Raw genomic sequence first — 21,174 nt, 5'->3', positions numbered from 1 at the left:
TACACTCTTCTACACTAACGCTCTTTCTACCCTTAAGTGGCTCGAGCGATACTGACTGGTGCTTTAACATGCACAGCAATAGTGCTCAAGCCCAGTAGAAACAGGTAGGTGCGAAGCCTCTACGAGACAAAATCAAATTCACTTCAAACAATGCAGTTGCACACAGTGGGCAGCTGCAGTGTGGGACATGTCTGCCATTAAGAAAAAGAAAAGAGAAAAGAAAAGAAGAGGCACGCATGCATAGCATTCATCTCGACAGAAAGTGGGCCACATGTCACATAACGGAGTGACATGTGATGGTTAATTCGTGCGACTTGCAAACGTATTGTTCTGCCAACCCACACTTCTTGCATCTAATTTGGGTATGTACTAGAGGTGGGCAAATATGAACTTTGCCGAATACGAATAGTAAGTGTTGAATATTGAACTGAATATCACAGCCCAATGCAGACACATGTACTTACATCAGGCACATTTATTTTGGCATAATTAGGTACCATGCCTGCACTGATTGGTGAAGAAAAGACAACAAACTGTCATGAAAAATTGGACCAGATTTAAATGCAACATCACTAACTGTCATTAAAAGAACTACATGAATAACCTCTCAACATCTTTACAAAGCCTGGCTGCAAACAAGCTCTACAAGAATGAATGGCTGCTGTATGACTAGCTTTCCAAAAACACTAAATTAACGGATGTTGAACAAATATCAGAAATTGCGAAAAAAAAAAAAAAAAGGCTTGTGAAATGACTTTTGAGCCACAGAAGTATGTAAAAGGGCCCAATGCAAGGAAAACATCACTGGTTGTAGCCTAAAAGATAAAATTTTTGCATGACTCTACTGCAAGAAACACTAAAATACAAACTATAACTTATTGAATGATGTGTAAGCATTTGCAACTAATCGCCTGCCGTTTCATCATCGTATGCTGCTGTGTTTGGGATAATCAAGACAAACACCGTGAAAGAATCATGACATGGAAAAGCGCGGTTGCAACACCAAAATGTTAACCGAGACAAGCATAAGAAAAAGAAGAAGAGGCGAGTGACAGCAATGTTCACTCATGTTATATGATGGTGCGTTTGGATGATGCCGCTACCTCATGGAAGGTGAGCACTGGCTGATGTGTGCTGCAGTACATGACGTAATTGAACAGTGTCACGTTCGCTAGGCCTCGTATGTAGATGCGGTCGACGACGCTGCCTGCTCTCGATGCGAACCATTGTGAACCATGACCAACCGTACTGCGGTGGTGACTGCTTATGGCGCGGCCACGTGAGCCCTATCTTGAAAGCGATCTGCGATGAGGACAGAGTTCGCCACGTGCCGATAGCTTCATGTGTGCTGTGTTCGCGCCGCTTAGTTCACATTGAAGCAAGAGACAGCGCAAAAGTCTATTCACTTGCCGCCGCGGGCCCTATCTCATCTCACGCTACAGATGGATGGCTTTCCTCGTTGGGTAGACATAGAAATGCTTACAGATTTAAAATTGCAGGTTGCCATACAGGCTTCCGCTGCAAAACTGAAAACAAAGCTTTCATTACCTATTCTACTTCTGCATTGCTTTAATAATTTTTGTGTTGTTTCCCTTGTGATAACTTGTGACACTTTGGTTAGCAGACTGAGAACAGTGGCCGGACATTAACAGTTGGTTGTCGCGAAATATGTGGTTAGTTTAGATATTAAAAAATAACAAATATGTAATATATGAAATTGAATATGTAATATTCAATTCGTATTAAAAAATTTGAACATTTGCTCAACTCTAGTATGAAATTCAGACACCACCTGTTGGCTGTAGTGATACACTGCAATAAGACGTATAATGTTGACTGTTGACTGAAACCTAAAAAAAGAAAGTAAACTGCAACATCAATACTGCAGTATAGCAGTCTCTTCAGAAACAGAAACAACTCGTAAGCGTTATATTGCACTTAAACTTCACTAAAGTGCCCCTTATAAATAATTGTGTATATTATATACAGGGTGATCATTTTTACGTTTCCTGGAATTTTTAAATATCGTCTGTGGCGTATAGCATAATTCTTGTCCTTGAACTAGATTATTAGAAGAAGCAGACATTACTAGCATGAGAAATAGAAACACATACTCAAATAATGAATGAAAATTCATTAAGTTACTTATTACTTTGCAGCCCATATTGCAATTTACTAATAGTAGTCTGCGAGTTTGCAAAAACACCTGCAATAAATTTCCAGGATGACACCAGTTTCAATATATTTCCCAAAGTGTGGGACGATATACATGGGCGTGGCAGTTACATGCTTCAATGAATAAAAAAGCATTTTGTTAAAAAAGTAAGTAGAACCACAGTGCATTTTTACAGCAAGTTTGATGGCGCATATCTTCCAACTGGAGTCATTCTGTAAATTCATTCCAAGTGGACATGTCTTGCAAACTAAATGGCTACCGTTAGTAAATTGCAATATGTGCAGTAAAGCTTTTATTAAGAATTTAATCAGCAACTCTTTTAATTTAGTTGAATATGTATTTTGAATTCTCATGCAAATAATGCTCGCTTCTCTGATTACTCCAGCTCAAATACTAGAATTGTTATCTCCAACAGGCAATTTAAAAAATTCTGGAAACTTAAAAATGTTCTTCTTTTTCTTTCTTCTGTTTCTTCTTTTTTTGGAACCAATAAATCTGAATCTGAATCTGTATAAAAGCTGATCAACACTTGTGCATGATAATTTTCTGATGCCAAACAAGAAATTTATGAGGTGAAGAATTGTTCACGCTGATAAATGGCTGTTGAAATGCAACATGACACCACTTTCGCAGTTGCAGAAGCTGCACAAGAATGTTTACTACATCCAAGCAAAGCCCAGGATATGTAGGAACATTCCATGTCTTGGCCCTTTCAGTGTCGGGCTTTCTCACAGGTAACCCGCCGTGGTTGCTCAGTGGCTATGGTGTTGGGCTGCTGAGCACGAGGTCGCGGGATCGAATCCCGGCCACGGCGGCCGCATTTCGATGGGGGCGAAATGCGAAAACACCCGTGTGCTTAGATTTAGGTGCACGTTAAAGAACCCCAGGTGGTCGAAATTTCCGGAGTCCTCCACTACGGCGTGCCTCATAATCAAAAAGTGGTTTTGGCACGTAAAACCCCAAATATTATTTCTCACAGGTAATGCCCTCGCGGTGAGTTCTTTTTCTTCCATATTAGAAAACGAACTCAATGGTTTATTCTTGGTTATGCAGAAGGGGAAAAAATGATACGGTTAATGGCAAATGCATTGTTAGTATGGTCCTCAGATTCCTTTTCTATCTCTTATCTAGTTTTGTTCTCACAAACACGCATCGGCAATAATGCCCCCGTGTCAGGGTAAAAGAAAAAAAATCATGTGGACACATGACAAATGGCAGAATATTTGAACGGACAATTGCCCCGGTAGCGGTGCACAAAGTCTGAGAACCCTTCCTCCAATTTTAGACACGTGTTCTGTGTGGCACAATCACGTCCATGAAGGGGTGCATTAGGCAGCAAACCAACAACGTAGGCTGAGCAAAACCCAGAGATAGGAAAATGTGCTTTTCGAAGTATACAACAGATAGCGGAACTACCTCGAAGCATGCCAACGTCAAGTTACTGTGCACATTCGACTAGAGACAGCAGAGAATGTACGAGTACGTCAGTGACACAGAGGGCTAATGGTGCTTTACAAGATCTTTTCGTCACCAACAACCATGAATAACAGGCACAAAATTCGATGATAATTAAATATCCTATGAATAGCACTGAATTTGGTGCATAGCTAAGGGGTTATAAATTTGCTGACACCAGATAGAAATGTTAAGCTGGCCTGCTAGATTACACACTTCGAATACCACAGAGGTCAGCTTTATCGTGAATGGAGACTTGGTTCAAAGCAGACAATACTGAAATCTATAATGCCATATGAAATTGTCTAGAAGAGATATTGTGAGAACTTCAAGATGGCACCTTAATGTATGTTTTTTTTTTGTTCACCAAGTGTTTGCCCATGGTAAGAATGTCATTCTTTTGGGTAATCTGAATATGCAATTTACCAATATATCAAAACTTATCTTTGGAGTTCCCCAGAAAAAGAAAAAAAAAAAAGGGTTGTTATTCCCTTAAAGGAGCCCTGCAATGGCACCGAGAAAAGTTTCTGGGCAGCACCGATAGCGGCATCACGACGTGGCGATTTCATGCACGTTGTGTGACGGACTTGACATCAACGAGTGGCACTGTTATCATTGGTTGCAAATGTAATGTGCGAATTATGCTGGCACGATGCTGCAAGTACTGCGAAAATAAACTATGGCATTATGTTTTACAACCATTTTAAGTATTGCCTGATTAGCACACAGCTACTAGCAAGGTTTTCCAGCCATGGCACACGAACGACCGCATCACGGCAGCTGTTGTAGCCATTTAAGTAGTGCTGTGGCCTTCAAGATCATAGGAACGGAGACCATAGGAATGCCACCAACAGGCCGAGTAAGCTTGGCAACTATGGCGCACAGGCATCCCCCAATGCCCTGCTGCTATTGGCATTACCCTATGATGTCATGGGAGAGTGAAATGTGACATCAAGGAATGTGAGAATACGAGTTGAGGGCAACTCATTTTTCTTGCATTTTGAAATTTCTCTGATCGATAACACAGGTTTCTTTGTGCGTTAATTATCACATTCTCTTGCTCCTTTTTTTGCTCTGACATGGCAAGAATAGGTCTAGAGCTAATATGGAAGCTTGAAAGAAGTGTTGCAAGGTTTCTGGGATCCTGGTGACCTCAGCTCGTCATGACTGTCGTCTCTTTTTTGGCTTTTGACCAACCCTTCTTACAACATAGATTGCAGTATAGACATTATCGTCATCACTTTGTTGAACTAGATTTCCCACAATTCTTTAACGTGCACCCAAATCTAAGCACACGGGTGTTTGCACATTTCGCCCCCATCGAAATGCGGCTGCCGTGGCTGGAATTCGATCCTGCGACCTCATGCTCAGCAGCCCAACAACATAGCCACTGAGCAACCACGGCGGGTAAAAGAGAAAAAGTTCTCAAGGAGGTTACTGTCATTGGGATGCACAAAAGAGGACATTAACTGAATGTTCCTTGCTTAAGTTTTTGAAGCTTCTATTATGCAATATGTGCCTTGGTCAAAGGTTGCGCAAGGATTCGGAGCAGTTAATTGTCATGTTAAAAGCAACACTGCAGAATTTCAATGCCATCCTTGCGGCTTAGTCTGACAATGCAGTGCACACTGGATCACGCAAAGTGTCCAGGTCATCGTCACAAGTCTTTGCATCTTCGTAATCTAAATTGTCACCTGATCCATTATCACAAGAAGCATAAGGTAATGTGTCATTGCCATTTCATTGTTCTTATCACAGCACTCAGTGGAAAGGGCAGAGTAATGCGCTTTTGTGCAAGCGGACACCACAAATGAGGTGTTGATATCACATTGTGAGCAGCTGTATTGATGGAGCGGATTTCCTCGGCTCTTTAAGTTAAGTTAGCGTCCACTGCCATTTCCTGTGTAATGTAATAATAGTTTCAGCACCAGTGCCGCTCAACTGGTCACCAAGAAAAGGGGTCTGTCTAACCAAAATATCTAAGCATTGTGCCTGTCAAAGCACAATCAGTGCCCACGTTCCATTTATCTGCTAGTTAGATTTAATGAAAGAGAAGAATCAAAGTAACTAAGGGGCTCTATGTTTTGTTAGCCACAACAATGCCAAGTGACAGAACGTAAAGCCGGAGGAAGCATGGGGTAATCATTACGTTTAATTGAAATGTAGAAATAATCAGGCAAAGGAAAATGAAAGTGAATAAAAGATAACTTGCCGCAGGCGGAGATCGAACCCACATCCCGTGCATTACCTGTGGGGTACTTTACCAATTAGGCTAGCGTGCCACCATATCTCTTGCCAGTTCCTTGGGTATTGGTGGAGAAGATTAGCCATGTGAATTTTAGCCAGCACTGCTAAATGGCAAGGCAGTGGACGCACAACGCACTTTTAACAGGAGGTGTCAGTTCCACTTAAGCGAGTTTTGTTCCACTGAAGGGCACTGAATATAAAAATGAGCTCCTAAACCAAGCGTTCCTCTAGAAACCATAAAAGCGCACACATAACGTGAAGAACAGCAACGCTCAGTTATAGACATCTGTAGTCTCCAAGATGGCAAATGGTGCCTTGGGAACAGCAAGTGCCTTGCTGCCGTTTTTTTTAAATTATTTACTTCATGATTGTTGACATTATGTATGTTAAGCTAAGAGATGATATATTGCATAACTAGTCATCAGTATATGCGGCGTGAAAATGTGATCTCTCTTGAACTGCTGCTACAGTAAAGTGTCTATTGTATTCGCAAGCAATTTAATCCCAATTGATTTCCTTCAGTGCCTTCTACTTGACTCAGAAAAACCAAGCTATTACAACCCATCCCGGTCTCATAAGCGCAACACATACGAACAGAAAAAGTTCAGGGCATCTTATCAAATAACTGGTGCAGAATTATTTATTCATCCAACTATTACACATACTTAAACAGCATTTTTAAAGTTATCTGTCTTTATTGATAAATGGCATTGAGGCAACTACGAATACAATATATTAATTGAAAATGAGGTGAGAACATGCTTGTCAACCCCCCAAAGCCCAAACACCACTCCACATCAAATAAAATTAAATCAACTTGGTCACATTTATTTCTCCATGAAATGTATGTGTATATTGGTACAAAGAAAACAGTGAAATGATAATTGAGGAAATATTGATTAGCATGGTAATTACTTGTAATTGATTTGCTTAGCTACCCATAACTGAAAACTCCCCCAGTACATCAAAAACACTAGTGCGGGCTCTAGATAAGGTCTTTTGTGCTTAAATGTGAATTTTTAGGCATCAAATTCGGCACATCAGAAATGATACGTTGGGCTTTGTGGGGTTAAAGCACAGTTTTTAATATTAAACTACAAAGAAAATGACACATATCAAAGAGCATAAGCAAGTTCTTGCTGCGCTGTCCACATATGCCATGTAATGATAGAGGTGGAGGCCACTGCATTTTTCTGCTCCAACCAGACAGGAAAAACGAAAACTATGTGCACCTCTTGAACCTCCCATATTGAAATGCAACCCTGAAAAAAGCCCTTAGAGACAAAAGCATCTGTCAGAATTGCGAACCCATGTTTGTCAATGCCAGTTTTTATGAACAAATGCGGCATGTAAAAATTAGCATCAACATCACACTTTGCTGCGCAACTGTGACATTGAAGTACAATGGCTTGAGTTAGTTATAGCTCAACACTATGCATGCTATAACTCAACCTTCACAAGCATGCAATGGCTCAGCGAGGCGCCCGGAAGACCTAGTAGGAGCACATTTACTATAGCAGAGGTCAATGCTACGGACGAAGAAATGGCACTAGCCCTTAACAAGCCCTTTACTTCAGCAGCTAGCAAGCCTGAACAATAAATAGAAACGTTTAGTGTGATCAGGAGTGAAATCCAAGAATGAATTCCAAACTGCGGTCAAATTGGGCCAGTTGCTGCAAGGTCACAAATCAAAAACAGTTGCCAAGTGGGACACAAAGGCAAAAGGACGAAACAAACACCATGTTCGCTCTTTCTGTCCTCGCGTCTTAAGTCTGTTTTCAAGAGACAACAGATTTTCTGACCGCACTTCTCATCAAGCTTTGATGTTCACATGTTTCATGTAAATGTTAATACTGCTAAAATAAACTGTTAGTCAAGAGTTCTTCCATCTGTTGCAATCAGTTATATTTAATGAAAACAGAGCATGCAAAAGACAAAAACAAGAAGCCCAAAGAAAGCGCTAAAAACTATGCAGATGATGCGCAAGAAGACTGACTTAGAGCCGACAACCTGGACCTGACCTTCCCACAAGGCCATGCGAAAGAGGGGAGAGAGTATACAGTGGTAATAATGAAGGGAGGAACCATCTATCTACAGCATGGTTGTCACACGCACAGACCTCTGGAGGGCAGCATGAATCGCCGTCCGAAAGGTGCAGCATATCGTCTGCTGCGCAATGCGCAACTGCGTGCTTGCGCCACGAATCCAATGCCAAAGTCCTCAATATGCAAGTTGCCACAGCCAGTTTTCTCTCGGCAAGAACACAATCGAGCTTAAAGCAAGCCGGCGCAGTGCTTGCATCTGTCTTGTATTCTCAGAGTGCGCGGGACAGACGCCTGGAGGTCACCGTCGCAGCAGCTGTGCATATGCACGGTGCGCAACTTGGCTTTGAACGAGAGACGACAGACACTCCTCTCGCTGGAGCTGAGCCAGACACTCTTCAGGCTCCCCCTGGGCTGCTTCAGAATAGAAGGCAGGGGTTTCATTCCTTCTTTTTTTTTTCTACTTTTCCTATGCTGTCAATGAGGCATGAGAAATGCTCGTGTCTCTGGCTAATGCGTACACTTTCAGCAGTAAACAAAGGGAGAACATGGCCATTTGGCAAAGAGGTTGCAGGAAGTGGCAAGAAAAGGTGGAGCCATACACCTTTATAATTAACCCCTGTAGCATATGACAATACAGGGAGTAAGGAGTTTGTTGCAATTATGGGTTATCTGTTCGTCTGCAGATGGCAAAGGTTTCTTGTGTGCTTCTTAGAGTGCAGCTTATGGAACATGTCATGGAACTACCAGAGGAAAACAGCATACAGCAGTCCAAATACATGGAACAGAAAAGATACTGCGAGTTGTTGAATATGCCAGTAAAATGAGTTGGTAAATGTTCTTTTTACAGGCAGTCCTTTCAGCAACTCATAGAGTGGTTATCAAAGTTGAACGCTCATTTTTACCATTTTTTTTTACTCCTTGGCAAAGTTTTAAAGTGACATTGTTGGAGGCAGCCCAGTTTTTTGGTACAGCGTCCTTGTTTTATGCACAGTGTAGATAAATTCTACTAAAAAACAAAAGGATGCACTAAACACAATAAATTTGAAGATGCAGCAACTTAAATTGCTCATCAATTGTGGTATGATCATGAGGGAATATTGCAAGGTTAAAACAAACGGACCAATAAAGCGCCTATGCTTGCACTGTTTTCTCATGTTCACAATATGCACCCACCAGCCTAAGTCAGCACCCTCTTATAACTCCGCTACATTCACTTCACCTACTATGAAGCCAGAAAGAAGCATAGAACAAGAGAGTAAACTAGATTTGTGAAACCTTCAACAATTCCTACATTACCATGTTTCATACTAATCTCAGTGAAGCTCCAGACGGGTAAAGGTATAAAGTGATAATAGCAATTTATGTAGGATGTTAAGGAAATACCTGATTTGCCAAAGCTCAGGTATCAAGTTAAGCAACATCACATGTAATTCTCGAGTTCCACATGTGAAGCCTCTAACCTTAACAGGCCAGCAACTTCTCAATTTTGTGCAACAGCTATGAAAATAACCCAGCTGGAAACGTTAATGATCTGTGCAACAAACAGTTCCTTATGTCCCAGCACAATTCCTATCTTGCTTATGTATTGTGAATGCCTCCATAGTGAAGACATTATGATAAATTTGCCTGTACATTGAAAGAATTTAGGTTTCCGCAAATGGCTGACTTGTTGCTTTGCAGCGAATAATCGCAACAACACCATCACAGCCCTCCACAGCCCCCACGGAGCGCACAGGAAGCACCCATTGACATTCTAAGAAAGACCGCATGGTAGGGTGCAGACACCACAGCAGCGAAGCCTCTCACCTCACCCTTATGCAAGAAAAAAAAAAAACTAAAAGAAAGCAATAGCCTAAGCAGGCAAAATGGACCAACACATTGATTTATGGTATTAGCATGTACCTCAATGCCATAAGGGCAGCTGGTGTTGCACGTTCAGCCTAACAAAATGTGCAGGAGAGCAGCTTCTTCCATTAGGTATCTCCTGAATTCATGTTTCAAATAAGCGTCCTCTTTTGCTGAATGTGTTTAGAATGCCCTGTTGCAAGCGCCAAGGTGCACAATCTTGACAACAAAGTGACTTGCACAATCAACAGGGATGGTACAGAATGTTCCACTCAAAATACAGGGACAATTCAATGATTTCAAGGCTGATAAAGGCCATAAAACCTTATTCGTACATATACACTGAAAAATAGTGACACCTCGCTCATCTTAGCTGCAAGAAATTGCAGCTAAGCAGTTGCCAAGTACGAGGCACGGTTCGAGATCTTCAAGTAACTTTTCAAACTAGACTTTCCCATTGTAGTGATGTCAATCAACTTCTAGCATGATGGTTAGCAGTGTCCGGTCTAAGCCAAAGATACTTGTCACATTAAAGCCAAAAGGCTGAAACTTACTCTTTCGCCAGGGAAATGGAGCCATGATGGCTGTGGTGTGAGCCAATTAGCAAAACAACAAAAATAGGGGTATAGCTTTGTCACTTGATCTGGCTTTGTCTAGCTCCATGGTGGCCAGATAGAGTCTCACGCATGTCCGCCGGACTCAGTAGTGCCCGCGGCAGCTGCCTCCAGGAAGCATAACAGCACCGATAGCGGCACTGATAGCGACAACACTATGTCAGCAAAGAAGAATCTTGTGATGACACTTTCGAGCTGGTGTGGAGTCGTAAAGCAAATTGAAGGTTTCTCAGTGCATCATCGAATTCGAGTGAGTCCACCGTGAGATCTTCATGGAATATGGAGGCGTGCAACATCCTGTTCGTGCCAGTTCTCGCCACTGACAACCTGAGACGTCTCAACAGGCAAGCTGTGTCTTCACATCTAGAGGCGCTGGTTCCGCATGAAATCAAAGACATCAGAGTGAAAACCCATAAGAACATGCTAGCGATTGACGGAGAACACGTGGCTGGGTTGGATTCTTTGCACAAAGTCACGGAACTTGACGGGGTGAAAGTCCGCCCTCATATTCCGCTGGGCAAGCAAGTCAGTACTGGCATAATTTACGATGTTGAGGAGACTATTGTCAACTCCGATCTATCGATCTTAATCTAGCCAGCTACAGAAAAGACCATCATCACAAACGTGTTTCGTGACGTCACAGTGTGTTAAGATCATATTTAAGGGCGAATTCCTCCCATCGCATGTAAAAGTGGGCCCCTTCCTACACGCAGTTCGCCCCTTTATACCAAGACCGCTGCAGTGATGGAAGTGCATGAAGTTTGGCCATGCGAGTAGTGTGTTTAATAACACTACCGTCTGTTCTCGCTGCACTGGGCCCCACACCACAAACACGTGCAAGGCCAGTGTGCTGAAGTGCGCAAACTGCAGCGGCCCTCACAATGCATCCTCGAAGGAATGCCCTTTGATTCGAAAGGAAATCGCAATTTCGAAGAAAATGGTTAGAGACCACTCGTCTCACCGAGAAGCAGCAGGATCTATTAAGTGACGACGATCATGTCGCCGACGTCGATCAAGAACCTTCAAAGCCTCTGCAGAACGCCAACCACTTAAGTTACCACCCACTCTTCTGCCCAGGCCTAATGCAGTCAGCTCAAAGGACAAAGGTGCGTCGAACAGCACGGCTGCTGACGCTTGGCCTGCACTCCCAAGGCTACATGCTCCTACTGAGCGAAATCAGACTTCTACAGCGAGGGACACTTCGACTGTTCCTGATAAAGTGACGGAACAAGATCAAGAAAATGTTGTCATGATCAGCTCTCTGGTGAGTGCTATTCGTGTTCTTCTGGTCAAGCTACAGACATTCAGCTTGAAGTGCATTGCAAGTGCTGGGGCCGTATAACATAAAACTATTCCAATATGTTTTTATTCCAATCTCCTGACGTCAAATTTGCGTAACCACCGACGCAAGCATCGGGCGGTCACCCGCAGGGTTGTCTGAACAAACCAATCAAATGCTCCCCTTGTTCATAGGAGGTCACTTTTGTTTGCTTGAAAAACGAATAACATTGCCTGCACTGAGCGGCTTGTCTTATCGAATTGGCTCACAAGAGGTGAGGCGCATGTTAAGTGGAGAGGGATTCGATGGTGCTGAGCCACTGCACTGAATATCGATAACTTGATGAAGAGGTTGGTGCCGGCATCTGCGATTGGTCCGCTTTCTCTTACTTAGCTTGCGGTGGCTCGTTGACAAGGGCGGCGGCACGCAACGGAAACTGAAGAATGACGCTAAAACGGATTCTCAGCAAAGAAGAGTTGGCAGAACGAGGTCGCAAACATGCCGAAAGTTCTCGAGAACGTTACACGGCCACGCAAAAAGTTTTGTTACACGCAAATAAACCCATGCTCTCCGGCAGGGGCGAGTAGCCAGTGCCGGAGCGATCAGCGGCGGCCATATTTTATTCCTTTCGGAATAGGGCAGCCTGCAGCTATTCAGAAGAAAATTCCGTTTTGTTCGGCATATTAATGCACCTTGAACGTGTACGCGTCACTATGATGCTGTAAGTTCTTGCAGTTTTGTGACGTCGCGTGAGAGGCAGGCGAAGTGGGTGCAGCCCGAAAAATTTTGACCAATAGCCGAGGGCTAATGGCAAAAAGGCGTCAAATCGGAAATAACTTTTTGTTTTGTTCGATCAAATTATGCATAATCAGTGTGCAAGTGTCATATCAGACGGCGAGCTATCGCAGTTTTCGTGACGTCGCGTGACAGACAGGTTAAGTGGGGTTGGTCCAAAAAAGTTTTTGACCAATCGCAGTGGGCTAATTGCAGAATTGGAATAGAAAAGTTTGGAATAGTTCTACGTTATAGCACCCCTGGATGCCATCAATCCGGTTCTAACGAGCCTTCAGAAGTCTATTGCTTGAGAACTTCTACACTAGAACCATGGCTCATCGACAACAACAGCGATCGTTCCAGGATGATGTCAGAAGTGCCTCCATATTCCAGTGGTATGTGAGAGGCCTGAGGTCAAGTATTTCAGATTTTCAACAGTTCGTGTTTGAAAACCACTTTGCTATACTGGTCATCTGTGAACCAAACTTATCAGCCTCCATAACACTATCAGGATATGAATCTTTTGTTTCAAACACGTGTGTGCGCAGTAGTAAGGTTCTGATTCCTATTCACAAGGACCTTACGTATTTTTCTCAACCCGTAGCGCCACACGACAGTAACCAATACGTCTGTGTTACCGTGAAAAAGAAAAGGCTGTCTTTTACTCTTATTGGCATCTACCTTTCCCCAACAAGTCAGTTTGATATCAAAAGACCAAAAGATATTATGGCTGCTACTCCCAGTCCTTGGATGGTGACAGGGGACTTCAACATCGACAGGGGACTTCAACGCTCACCACCATATATGGGGAAGCTCCAGGATAAATTCGAGGGGCGGGTCACTAATATCCTTTGCATCAGGCCACAACCTGTGTCTTCTAAATGACGGAAGCCCGACATTTCTGCGAGGAAAAACGTACAGCAGCTGCGTTGACTTGACTTTGGTGTCACGTTGCCTGACTTTGAGCGTGCAGTGGTTCACTGATATTGAAAGCCATGGAAGTGATCATATTCCGACCTATGTAAGAATCAATGGACTAGACGCCACATTACCGATTGTATCTCGCCAAATCGACTGGTCAATCTTTCAAGATCGTGCAGAAGACACATGCAAGGAACATATCGCAGGCAGATTAGAAGACATAATTGCAGACGCAATGCAAGATTCTACACGCTGCTTCACACATTCATCAAAGCGTACAGAGAATGACATTGAATTGGAAAGGCTTCGTGCGTCGCCTAGCAGAAACGAGGTACAGGCGCACGAAGTCAATTCTTGACCTCAGAGAAACTCTGCGCATGCAAAAGAAGATAAAACGCCGAATAGATAAGCTAGTGAATGAAAGATGGAAATGCTTTTGTGAGTCACTGGACCCCCGCAAGCCATTGTTCCATGTGTGGCATACCCTTCGGGGTCTTTGCTAAAGCCCCCAGCAACGACGCCCTTTTAATGCCCTTGCTCTCTATCAAAATCGCCGTGAGATAAGACGTTGCAGAGGAATTTTGTGTGAAAGTGGCCGGCAGCACAGTTTTAGTCCCTGACATGGCTTTAGGCAACATCCCCGGCCCACAGGATGAAAGTATGGACGCTCCATTCTCTATGGAAGGGTTAGAAGCTGCTATGGCACTCTGCAGTGTTCGTCTTCACCAGGGCCCGATGGCATAACATATACTGCTTTGCGCCACCTAGGTCGAGAAGCTCAAAGAGAACTCCTCAGCCTTTTTAATGGTTTATGGCAAGATGGTGTCATCCCACAGGAATGGAAACGCAGCCGCCTGGTACCGCTTCTAAAAGCAGGAAAGTCGCCGCTCGAACTGGCATCGTATCGGCCTATAGCTCTTGCCAGCTGCGTCGGGAAGCTCATGGAACTTGTGATCTTCATGCGTCTCGAATGGTACCTTGAACACCACAATATTTCCCCTGACACTATGGCGGGATTTTGATGCGGTCGTTCATCGATTGACAGTGTCATCGATCTAGTATCATTTGTAGAACAACAAAAATCTCGGAAGCGATTATCAGTAGCACTCTTTCTTGATGCGAAAGGCGCTTAGGACGTTTCCCATCACACCATTCTAGACGCACTTTTGACAATTGAACTAGGAGGGCAAGTATATAGATGGATCAGGAACTACTTGACACAGAGGTTTTTGTTGATACGTACGGAAGATGGTCTGACTACCGACCACTACGCATGCTGAGGCGTTCCCCAAAGCAGTGCTTTAAGCCCTATTCTTTTCAACCTCGCGCTTCTTGGGCCGGCTGAATCCCTACTGGAAACAGTGAGTGTCTCAATCTACGCCGACGACATTTGCATATGGACATCAGCGGTCACTCGCCTGCAGGTTTGCGCAAGGCTACAGAAAGCAGCAATACAGGCATCTGCTATCTTCACACATAAGGCCTTACCATCTCAACACAAAAATGTGCATTAGTCGCTTTTACGCGAAAAGCGATGCCTCATTATCCAGTACGCATTAATGGCCAGCGTATCTCCTACAAGAGAAATCATCGGTTTTTGGGTGCCATTGTCGACCGGGACCCCTCTTGGAGCCCTCAGGTTGCCCACTTGAAGAAGCAGCTCACATCTATTGTTCACGTGTTCAAGTTCATCGCCGGCAAAACATGGGGATCCTCAGTGGGCTCCATGCTACAGTTATATCGAGTGCTTTTTATCGGATTCCTATGCTATAGCTCTCCCGTGCTTGCTAAAACATGCAAGTCAAATCTTCGAGAAGTTCAGAGTGTGCAAGCACAGGCATTACATGTTTGCCTAGGCCTTCCGCGGAGCACCTCAACAGCAGGAACCATTATAATGGCTCAAGACTATCTGATCACGACACACATTAGCACCGACATGCTTAGGGCCCATGTTTGTCATGTTTCACGGATGCAATCAAGCTCTCTTGCCTGCCTGGCAGAATGACGACCACAGGCGTCCTTCTCCAACGAGGTAAACATCCATCGTGCCTTCTTACCATCAGGCTTCACACCCTCAGCACGTTCAACCTCAGCTTTGTGGTGTTTAAAACAATCTCAAGTGCATCTTACAGTTCCAGGGATAAGAAAGACGACCGATCTGCCTACCTTGGCCTTGAGGCAAGCAGCTCTGGATTGTTTGCACGCTTTCTAATTTGACCGAGTCCACATATATATGGATGGCTCTTCCACTCAGACCAACTCCACTGGCACAGTGATTATACCATAACGATCAATAAGCATCTGATACAAGATCTCTCACTTGACAGCATCGACCGGTTCGGAGCTTGTTGCCCTCCAAGGTGCCGTTGATTATATTAACAACCAACTGGCTAATTGGTGGGCGATATTCTGCGACTCGAAGGCGGCCTTACAATGTCTTCTGTCGTCTCTTCATTGCGGGTCCTGTGAACAACTTGTGTCGGAGATACGAGAAATGCACCATCATATGATTGCGAAAGGACACGACGTCGTGTTTCAGTGGCTGCCTGGCGATTGCAGTATCTTTGGCAACGACCTCGCTGATGAAGCTGCTAGGAAAGCACACGAAGGAACAACCCTTGTTTCTGTACCTTTATTGCGGACTGACGCAGCCCAACACTTAAGCAAGCTAGCACACCGTACGAAATTGGAAAAGTGGCACGCACCTGAATTCACCAAACATCGATTGCATTCCCTCGATCCATCTATGCAACTGCGGCTGTTACCAGGGCTTCCGTGTAATGAGGAAACAATGCTGTGCCACTTACGCTTGGGTGTCGCATTCACTGATGCATATACGTTTTGATTGGAATGGCTGATAGCGCCGAATGCAATGCCTGCGGTGTCGAGGAAACTATAGAACATCTACTGTGCTACTGCCCATCTTTTGAAAATGAAAAACATGACCTCTGAACAGCTCTCAATCAGTTAGATAGAAAGCCGTTCACCTTGAACAAGATTTTGGGACCATGCCCTCGCATATCACAGATACAAAAGGCCACAAAAGCACTGCTGCGAAATTTGAAAGCTACCGGACTGAGTCAGCATCTGTGATCCAGACTGAATGACCGAATGATATTCCCAGTGGACTTTTTCTTCTTTTAATCTTTCCGTCCCCTTTTACCTTTCCTCAGTGTAGGGTAGCCAACTGGGCTCAGTCCTGGTTAACCTCCCTACCTTTCATTTATCATTTGCTCTCTCTCTCTCTTGGAAAGAAAATATCTCTGATCATTTCTCGATAGACAGTGTTCATGACATAGCCCCGATGCGGAGTTTATTACATTGAATGTTCAAAAGTCACCCGCAACCCCAGTTTCCAAGGAATTCAAGGAGCTTTAAGGGGGCCCTTGAATACCTCTTTTCAAATTCAAAGGTATTTCAAGAATTTCAAAGGGGTGTACGAACCCTGAATGAACCATTTTGGAGGTCACAAGCATTTCGTTATAATGGCCGTACTGCATTAAAGAAATGTCTAAAAAGAGGCTGTCCTGCACAAACTGAAAGTGTCTTAGCACCAAGGTAAAGGCCACCAAGTCTAGCCATCACCAAAGGTAAATTAAATTGTGGGGTTTTACATGCCAAAACTATGGTCTAATTATGAGGCACGCTGTAGGGGGGAATGCTTGTTTAATTCTGACCACCTAGGGTTCTTTAACATGCACCTAAATCTAAGTTCATCGGTGTTTTTGCATTTTGCCCACATTAAGATGTGGCCGCCATGACCATGATTTTATCCCGCGACCTCATACTTAGCAGCACAACACCAAAGCCACTAAGCAACAACGGCGGCTCCCCCACAAACGCTAAACATGTATACCCGTGTGACTGATTTAGTGCGCTCAAAATGTGAGGCAATGCAGGTCAGTCTATTTTCAGACCAAGCATGTGCCAAGAACGCAAGCTCAACATTCTTTCACTGGTAAGAAAAAGAGGGCCAGACTCATTCATCTTTGCTGTTTGTTGACAAAGAGCCTTAGTACTTCTGTTACAGTCAACACTGGTCTGCTACCTTTATTGTTTTATAAAGCTGGAACAGGCTGCTTGTCGAAACAGTTTTAGAACATCCATTACTTTAATATCACAGCCTAGTTACGCGTATAAAGGCGCACAATAGCCATGACACAACTACGATTTGCCAACACAAGCCCATGGAGACTGTTTGTGTTCTTGAACAGAAAATTGTGCCTGTTAAGGTTAAGATCAAGCAATGTCAACATTCAGGTGGATACACACTTGACAAGAAATGTGGCTCTGTCCCTTAATAATTTGTCAAGTTTCTTTTGTAACATCGTGAAAAAATAGTGAGGGAGAGTGAAACCCACTTGCCATTAATATAAGCCCGTAGGTTCAATGAAATATGCCAGCTTATATTAGACTTGTACATAACAAAGTACATGTAATTAATTACTTGTAATCAATTAACTTTTTGGTAATTTTATAATTTATTATTTTCCTGACTCAGTAATGCACACTGTAATTCATACTTTTTTTCAGTGACCAATTACATGTAACCAGTTACATTTTTGATCAAACAAGCTATGACGGGTGATGCAGCTTTGAGCACATAAATTTGGCAAGATCTCCAGTGTCTAAAATGACTCAAACTTGTACATGGGTTACCTCCTTCCCACAACCAGTGTCCTGCACCTAAGCCTCACTCAATCGCCTGAATATGGCAGGCTTGCAGATTTACACATCTCTCTTTGAAAACTGACCTCTGAGCTCTTCTCTTGTAATAAATTTCTCACTCTTTATTGGAAGCACTTTTAGATGGCCTTCATAGGTGGTAGGAGCTACAGCTCAATGCTTTACTTGGTGCCATATATGCATAGCTTCTTGATGTGGACAGAAGTAGCTAGCCGTTAAGCGCATATATATCAATATATCTGTGTGAAAAATATGTGGCTCATATGCAGTGCAATCTCATTGACGTGATCCTGCTTAATACACTTTTTGAGATAATAGATTTCTTTCTTCTTTTCCTGGCCAACGTCCCATAGGAGCAATTAATTTTCATATGATTATTGCGATCACATTGTCACCCAAAACTGGATAGTACGACTGTAGCAGTGGGCTCTTACTGGTATTTCTAAAGCTAATAGCTTTATATTCCAGTTTGTTAGCTTAAAGGGGCCCTGAACCACTTTTTATTGAAGTGGAGAAATGCATGTGAAGGTAAACTAGTATATCTCAGAAATACTTTACCACAAAAAGTACTTCAATGCGTTCAGCAGAAGCAGAGTTACTGGCAAGCAAACATGCCCTTCGTGGTACTTGTGCTCCTTCAATGCCCTGTACTGCGAAGGCTACGGCGGAGCGGGGCGTGCCCACAATTCTCCGCCTTCTGAACGTCGCCGTTGCTCGCAGCTCAAATTTGATTTTGGATTTGGATGTTAACATAGACACCACCACGTTAAATTTTAGCTTCTACGATGCGCCAAACATAAGACAAATGCGGCTGTCCTCAGCGAACTGCAGTGCGCTTAGCCAGAGGACTCATCGCGGCCCCCTGCTGCAGCCACAGTATCTATGCTACGTAGCTGACTGCAGCTACACACAACTGCAGTGTGTATGCGCAGAGTTTGCTTTATGCACAACAGGGCTTGAGTGTGTGCTTGTGCTCATGTGTTCCAGTCTGATTGTGCTGCGTGGTGCAGACTGGCTATGTCTTTCACAAGCTTGAACGACAGATAATAGCCACATTCAACTTGCGCATTTTTGAATCATTTAGTCTGCCAAGGTGTCCAGTCCCAGTGGCCACGAGTGAGCGCACACTGGCAAGCGTGCGTGTGGTCTGAAATTAAGTTTCGCGTCGTTTGAGGCCAGCTGAGTGTTCAAAACGAGTCTAAACTAGTGAGACCCAATGGCCACGGCACTGATTAGCCGAGTGGCCAAACTTTATTTCCTAAGCGGGCAGCCTTGGCTGAGCGTGATCAGATGATGGTCGGCTTCTTCCGAAAGTATGTAATTATCAAAATTCAACAGCAGATTTTCCCTAACTTCAGCCTGTTTATTAAACTGCATCAATAAATATACACAGTAACAGTAGGAAGAAGTGCACTGATCCAAACACCCTTTTTGATTGTCGTCTGCTGTTGGCCAATAGCAGCTGCACATGAGAATCCCTTATATTATGAAATAACGCATCCAGAAACGACTGAGGAGCAGACTTCTATATAAAAGAATTCTAGAGAAAGGCGACTTCACGCTTCGCTTGCGAGCTCCAAAAGCCGTGCATGACTGCAAAACTTGGCTGGCATGTTCAGAGCAGCATAAGCTATCCAGGGATTGTCTTTCCACCAAGCCCGAGGCGTGGTTCAGAACCCCTTTAAAGGCACACTAAAAATGATTTCTTCTTCACGAGTAAATTGCCCTTCCACAATTCCAAAAACATCACTCTTATAATAAGACATTTGGTAAGCCAGGAAAAAGATGAAAAACGTGAAAGACCAGGTGGAGACGCTGCCTTGAAATTCCCACACCAGCTCACCCTGAGGCCATGGATTTTGACAGCACCTGCTAGGGCCCAGTTAATTCTTCAGTGGTAAAGATTGAATACATTTCGTCCTAAAGGAGCCAAAGACCAAATATGGCAAGTTTCATGAACTGTTACCGAGTCAGCATAGCCCAAACACGAAAGAATACTTCAAAATCTGTGACATCACACCGACGCACCGGCGTTGGGGTTTCGGCACGAAATTTAAGAAATTAAATTGTTAGCTTGACTTTTTTCTTCTAATAATCGACCTATCCTCGTGAATTTAATGAAAACAAAGTTCTCAAGGAACACTTTATCGGCCTAAAGTGATTTATTGTTTTGCTTTAGTGTCCCTATATATAAAATTCCAAAGACCCATGAACAACGTAACAAGCTAAGCCCCAGCCACAATGGAGGAAAAACACACACGGTGTGCAAGCGGCAGTGCATTGTTGTTCAGTTGAGTGAGGAAAAGGCGCCTTCTTTTGAATTTCCAGAATAACTTTTTTTTTACGGACACTGAAAACAATAAAGTTCCGCACAAACTGGCAAGCCATTTTTACGCTGCTTAATAAAAGTGCATTGGCAGTGGTTCGCTTGGCGTTGACTGGTGCTGTTCTGCAAAACGTTTATACAAAGCGATGTCACTCGACACCACACGAACCTTTCTGATTGAGCTTGTCACTGATTGCATCTATTCTCATGCCTTTTTAGACCTTGCTTTAGATTACACGATTCTTAGATGATTTCTTTTATTTGCCAGTCTCAGTGAAGATCGTACCGAGCTGCCATTGCACACCAATTTGTGTGATTGTAACACACAAACAGTATTTTTAAGGCAGAATAATACGCAGCTTTATGTGAAATTACATTCCAGGTTGTCGATTTTCTTAAGGAACGTGAACATTTGCTGGGGTCTGTTACACTTAGTCAAGTCCTAGTGGCTAACCAGTGAAGGGCGCCGGAAGGAGGACCCCCAGATGTTGGCTGACAAATTAAATCTAAGCCTTTATGGCTCGGAAGCGATGGCCCCTTCGAACGTTGATGGCAGGGAATTACCTCAGGACAATTTTTTCCTATTTTCACTCGCTCCGTCGAGAGCACCTTCACTGAATGAAGCACAACATTTCCCAGAAAACCAGACCCGAGCATCACGACATTTCGAGTAACCACGGTCTCGTGAGCATGGTGTTCGTACGTTACAACACACCATTTTTCTCTAGCGTACACATTGAGCGAGCTTTCAGTATCGTTGCAGGTATCTCCATAAAAAAAAAACGAGGGAAGAGACCGAAGAGTAC

The 21,174-nt window shown here is 43.6% G+C and overlaps 1 protein-coding gene across 2 annotated transcripts in view; it reads right to left on the bottom strand.

Annotated features, from left to right (window-relative positions):
* The window catches only part of kdn (citrate synthase), a 60,244-nt gene that overhangs the window by 33,607 nt on the left and 5,463 nt on the right, over positions 1 to 21,174 (bottom strand). Inside the window, exon 1 of one of the 2 annotated variants that reach the window (XM_075682369.1) lies at positions 7,998 to 8,054. The exons of the other annotated variant lie outside the window; for it this stretch is intronic. Coding sequence (XP_075538484.1) covers positions 7,998 to 8,039 — 42 coding nt within the window. The 5' untranslated portion in view covers positions 8,040 to 8,054. Of the gene's footprint in view, positions 1 to 7,997; positions 8,055 to 21,174 lie in introns of those variants that run through there. 2 annotated transcript variants of the gene reach the window in all.

The sequence above is a fragment of the Dermacentor variabilis genome, chromosome 2 (assembly GCF_050947875.1).
Source record: "Dermacentor variabilis isolate Ectoservices chromosome 2, ASM5094787v1, whole genome shotgun sequence".
NCBI classification, from domain to species: domain Eukaryota; kingdom Metazoa; phylum Arthropoda; class Arachnida; order Ixodida; family Ixodidae; genus Dermacentor; species Dermacentor variabilis.
This window is presented reverse-complemented; position numbering and strand designations above follow the sequence as displayed.